The sequence below is a fragment of the Electrona antarctica genome, assembly GCF_951216825.1.
Source record: "Electrona antarctica genome assembly, chromosome: 14".
NCBI lineage: Eukaryota > Metazoa > Chordata > Actinopteri > Myctophiformes > Myctophidae > Electrona > Electrona antarctica.
The window spans coordinates 43027240-43033239 of NC_136795.1; the positions used below are offsets into that span (position 1 = coordinate 43027240).

Below are 6000 nucleotides of genomic sequence, written 5' to 3' on the forward strand. Positions count from 1 at the left end.
GAGCTCCCTAGATGAGCAGATACGAGGCATTCTTTCTGCCGCGCTAACAGGCTAGTGAACGGTAAGCTAATATGACTGAAGAGCGAAGTACGGTGGCCGAGAGTCCGACTGAAAAATAAAAAAAAGGATATAATCAAGGATGCGCTAGGACGTGTACACATGTCCAATGCACCCCTCGATTGGATTCCCTAGGACGTGTACACATGTCCAATGCACCCCTCGATTGGATTCCCGGACGTGTACACATGTCCAATGCACCCCTCGATTGGATTCCCTACGTGTACACATGTCCAATGCACCCCTCGATTGGATTCCCGGACGTGTACACATGTCCAATGCACCCCTCGATTGGATTCCCTACGTGTACACATGTCCAATGCACCCCTCGATTGGATTCCCTAGGACGTGTACACATGTCCAATGCACCCCTCGATTGGATTCCCTAGGACGTGTACACATGTCCAATGCACCCCTCGATTGGATTCCCTAGGACGTGTGGACATGTCGGATGGACAGAAATGGTTAAAGGAGCATTCGGTGATTTGGAGACAAAAAAACCTGGTCCGCCCCAGTTGCAAGATATGCACATGCACACGCTCTATACAGTGGGGGGGTGGACACACCACAGGCCAACAGCACGCACACCAAGGCCTGCCCCGCTCCATCCTGATTGGAGGAAGGGCCCCTTTATCCTGATTGGATGAAGGCTTTCTCACCCACCACTCTATAGAGCGTCGCAGTCCCGCCCCCTACCAGGGCCCAGGAAATGATTCTCCGTTCATTTTCCTCATAGACATTTCGAAAAGTATTTATTTAAAGACCTTTTAAGTGTCGTACAAAGCCAACTCTTGTCGTGACAAATCATGACAACAAACACATTTTTTTGGGCCGAACAAAGAATTAGAAAGAAGAAAAAAACGGCAGGTTACAACACTTTTTTTGTTGTTTTTCTTCTCTGTAATTATTTGTTTGGTCCAAAATATTGTGTTTATTGTCATGATTTGTCACGACTCGAGTTGGCTTTGTCCGCAGCATAACCGTCTTTAAATAAATACTTTTTGAAATGTCTATGGGAAAAATGCATTGAGAATCATTTCCTGGGCCTGGCGTCGTCATGACAGGGGGCGGGACTGCGACGCTCTATAGTAGGAAGGATTTGAATTAACCCATTCTGGGCGGAAACCCTTTTTGGTGTTTTAAGCATTATGTTATGCTTTAGCTGTTGAAAAATAGCAGATCTACAAGCTCGTAGAGTCGTAGCGTGCCACCGAGTGCCACGCTATACGATCTGCTATTTTTGAAAAATCCTGAAAATGTGGTGCAAATCTTTTAATATATATTTTTTCAGAGCTAATGTTTTTACTCAAATCTTTGCTTCTGGGGGGTCCCTGGAACAACATACAGTATTTTCAGATGGGGGTCTGTGGCTAAATACAGATAATTCTGGGGGTCCTTGACATGAAAAAGGTTGAGCGCAACTGACATAGAAACACAGGTTTTTCAGATTTTTTTTAAATCGGCCTCAGGTCTAAATGGATTAAGTGAAATCAATGAATATACCTTTAAATCTCATCAAATCGTGGTCAGTGGTAGCCCTGCACTAGCCCTGAATCGCTAGCCACGCCCATTAATAAGATATGTTCTGGCGATGAAGTGAAACGAAACGAGAATACAGAGTGTCGGGCTAGGTCCGTGGCTCAAATGCCAAATAAATAATGCATGAGCCTTGATATGAGAAGGGTTGAAAACCCTTGTAGTAAGAAACAGGATAACTGAACAGTGAGGAGTTTGTTCTGCTCTGTGTTTATTTGCAGTCTGCGACTTGAACACATTCAGGACGGGAACCCCTTTTGGTGCATTATGTTACGCTGTAGCTATTGAAAAAAACAGCAGATCTACAAGCTCGTAGCGCGCCACCGAGTGCCACGCTATACGAGCTTGTAGATCTGCTATTTTTGAAAAATCGTGAAAATGTGGTACAAATCTTTTAATATACTGTATATTCTTTCAGAGCTAATGTTTTTATCTCAAATCTTTGCTTCTGGGGCATATTTTCAGATCGGGGTCGGCGGCCAATTACATTTTTGGGGGTCCTCGACATGGAAACATGGGTTTTTCAGAAAACTGTCAGGATTTAGAAGACATTTGTAGAATCGTCCTCAGGTCTAAAATGGGTTAACGTGGCCTGTGACATGAACGTGCACAACTCTGTGTTTATGAGCGTGCACAACTCTGTGTTTATCCGCAGCCTGCGACATGAACGTGCACAACTCGTGCGTGGTCAACGTGCCCAGCCTGTGCGGGACAGACCACACGGAGCGGAGAGGTCGCATCTTCCTCAAGATCGACGTCAGCGGGGACAGACTACACGTCACAGGTAGGGCCGCCTGGCATAGGGTTAGATCGACGTCAGCGGGGACAGACTACACGTCACAGGTAGGTGGCCGCCTGGCATAGGGTTAGATCGACGTCAGCGGGGACAGACTACACGTCACAGGTAGGTGGCCGCCTGGCATAGGGTTAGATCGACGTCAGCGGGGACAGACTACACGTCACAGGTAGGTGGTGGCCGCCGGGCATAGGGTTAGATCGACGTCAGCGGGGACAGACTACACGTCACAGGTAGGTGGCCGCCTGGCATAGGGTTAGATCGACGTCAGCGGGGACAGACTACACGTCACAGGTAGGTGGTGGCCGCCGGGCATAGGGTTAGATCGACGTCAGCGGGGACAGACTACACGTCACAGGTAGGTGGCCGCCTGGCATAGATCGACGTCAGCGGGGACAGACTACACGTCACAGGTAGGTGGCCGCCTGGCATAGATCGACGTCAGCGGGGACAGACTACACGTCACAGGTAGGTGGTGGCCTGGCATAGATCGACGTCAGCGGGGACAGACTACACGTCACAGGTAGGTGGCCGCCTGGCATAGATCGACGTCAGCGGGGACAGACTACACGTCACAGGTAGGTGGTGGCCTGGCATAGATCGACGTCAGCGGGGACAGACTACACGTCACAGGTAGGTGGTGGCCTGGCATAGATCGACGTCAGCGGGGACAGACTACACGTCACAGGTAGGTAGGTGGCCGCCTGGCATAGATCGACGTCAGCGGGGACGACTACACGTCACAGGTAGGTGGCCGCCTGGCATAGATCGACGTCAGCGGGGACAGACTACACGTCACAGGTAGGTGGCCGCCTGGCATAGCGCCCCCCCTTTCTGTTGTGTTACTTGTGTACACACAATGTATGTACCGCAAGGGCCGGCCAAACCTCCTTCCTTTCAAAGGGTATACGGCCCGCCGCTGTCAAAATATACTTAACACTAGCGTGTCTGAACTAAACTCACTACTACTCTGACGGCTAACGGTCATGATGACCGTGTTTTTCGTGCAATTCCATTAGCCACTCTCTCCCTGCATCTCTTCTAATGCTCTTCACACCTCTCCCCCCGCGGCGGGGGGGTTGACGACTTGCCATTGTCTTCTAAATGTCACATTCCAACTAATTCAAGGCAGCGTTTCAACTCGACAGGACAACTCGACGTATTTTTTCTTTTTCATTCCAGTTTACCAAACTATAATTATAGTGACGGTGTGAGCGCTATATTGAATACCCTTGCGCAGCGCGAGGTAATTAACGCCAACTGCCTGCAAATTATTTGGTCTTTGATTGTGTGATTAACGGATTATATATAAAAATCATTTTAGACCAAATAACAAATACAATACTGGGAGTTGGGGGTGCGTCAGCTCGGTCAGGAGGTAACAGGGGTCCAACACAGTTTGGGAACGGATAAAACACTGTCCGACTTTGTATTGAGCCAATAATATACCACAGCCAGAGCCAGGCGCATTGCCCAGTCAGACGAAATACGACATTAGAGTTATATATTGTCATTTTCATATAGAGGGGGAGACATTATAGGCTACACGTGTATGGGTAAGGGGCAAGGGCGCATCGATGTAATTGATATATATTTGATTGATTGTGCCAGCGCCAGAGGTCTGCATCTCAGCAGCAGCTGATGTTTATAGCAGCACGGTTTATATACCATAGGATAGATCAAGTCATGTGACGCATCACCGCCACAAATAGTGCTACAGCGTTATCTAAAATGCACTTCCGCATACCTCACCGTCAGTTACTTGGATTCATGAATATATTCTCTCCCTCTCCGCGAGAGAGGGAGAGAGAAAAAAAAGAGAGCCGTGATGCGTGCGAATCAGTTCCACTGGTCGCGTGCAGAAACGTTTACAGACAAAGAAGGACGGACAGAACTGTTATCTTTTGACTGACAAAACATTTAGAGGTTCGGGACGTCTATCGGGTTGGACTGATTTCAAACACTGTCATTTTTATTTGGAATCACATCGGCAAGCATTCTCGCTCCAAGGAAAGGAAATGTTGGTCGGGTCAAACAGACCATGCACAGCAAATGTGCCTAGTTGTCAAGAGACTCGAATACACGGGGGATTGGGAATAGGCATAATGACTCATTTGAGACTGAGGAAAAAGGAAAAGGCCATTTTAAGTCAAATTAAAACTTGAACTCCCACCTGTCTGTCTCTCTCTCTCTCTCTCTCTCTCTCTCTCTCTCTCTCTCTCTCTCTCTCTCTCTTCACCCCTCCCTCCCCTCCCCTCCCCTCCATTGCTTCGGGTTCATAAAGGTGTGTAATTGCTTTAATTCTTGCCATTGAAGTGAGAGAAGAAGCAGTTCTTAATGTCCTTGTTGGTATTCATAACCTGGGAGCGCTGTGCCTCGCTGCATACATGCTGTCAATGGAAGTGTTCAGGATAGACGTGAAGAGTCCATCCTTGGTAAATATGAAAGAGTCTAAGGGGCGATTCGCACTATGGTCCCGGGTGCGCCCTCGGGACCACTTGGCAGATGTTGTGGTTAGTGTGAATGATGCGTACCGTTCCCGGGAGCGGATCGCCCCAACCGTCCTCCGGGACCGCATGGGGGGCGGGTCTCTGGACCGTTGAAGTGTATTTAGATACGGATCGTTCCAATGTGAATGCATGCGTACCTAAAGAAGGAAGTGGACTGTTTTTTTTTTTAAGAACGTGACTCGACGAGCCAAGCGTCAACAAAAAAAACCTCACACAGACACTGCACGACGCGTAACACCAGCGCATTTCTCAACGCCGCCCGTCTCCTGTTGAATCTGCGTATACGCACAGCACCGCAGTACATGCTGATCTTATTCTGCGGACTACACGTGGCTCTTGGGCTTTGCTTGGCATAGTTTCCAAAGTAAAACAAAATAATAATAATAATGCTAAAGTAGAATCCATAGCAAACTAATATCAAACATGACACTGGAGCACAGAACTGACTGACACAGTGAATAGCAGGCAGGCTGACAGTGAAGTAGTATAACGGCAAAGAGGCAATGCAATGCAGTGTGTGTCTGGATTTATTGGAGACAATGTCGCAGAGTTGATGGTCAGTGTCCGTGTGCGCCAGTCATCAAGCACACCGCCACCTGGAGGATCAAAGTGTGTCATGCAAGTGTACCCGGGTGCACTGTTGAATCTCGGGCAATGTGAATCATGGCCAGGTAACCGTATTCGGAAACGGTTCCAATTGAAACGGATTCAGTCCCTCTCAGTGTGAATCCCCTATAAAGGAGTTGATCAAAGACTGAGGTCCGTTGGGGGGGGATCGAACTCTTAACTTCAGGCGAAATGAAATGAAAACGGTGGTAGAAGTACAGAAACAGGTTCTCTATCGTGTATAAAGTTCATACACTTAAATACTATGAACTACGGTAATATCATTGACGTGTTGATATATCGATAATAAAAAAATAGCTAAATGAGAAATACAAAGCAATAAAAACAGCAACAACCTGGAGTGTGTGCAAGTCGGCATCAATGCGGTCAACTCACAAACACTTTCATAACCTGTGTGTGTGTGTGTGTGTGTGTGTGTGTGTGTGTGTGTGTGTGTGTGTGTGTGTGTGTGTGTGTGTGTGTGTGTGTGTGTGT

General features: G+C 47.9%; 1 protein-coding gene across 1 annotated transcript in view; it reads left to right on the top strand.

Annotated features, from left to right (window-relative positions):
* Positions 1–6000, top strand: part of prkcab (protein kinase C, alpha, b) — a 251196-nt gene that overhangs the window by 196942 nt on the left and 48254 nt on the right. The window contains exon 5 of the mRNA XM_079520184.1: positions 2249–2377. Coding sequence (XP_079376310.1) covers positions 2249–2377 — 129 coding nt within the window. The remainder of the gene's footprint in view (positions 1–2248; positions 2378–6000) is intronic.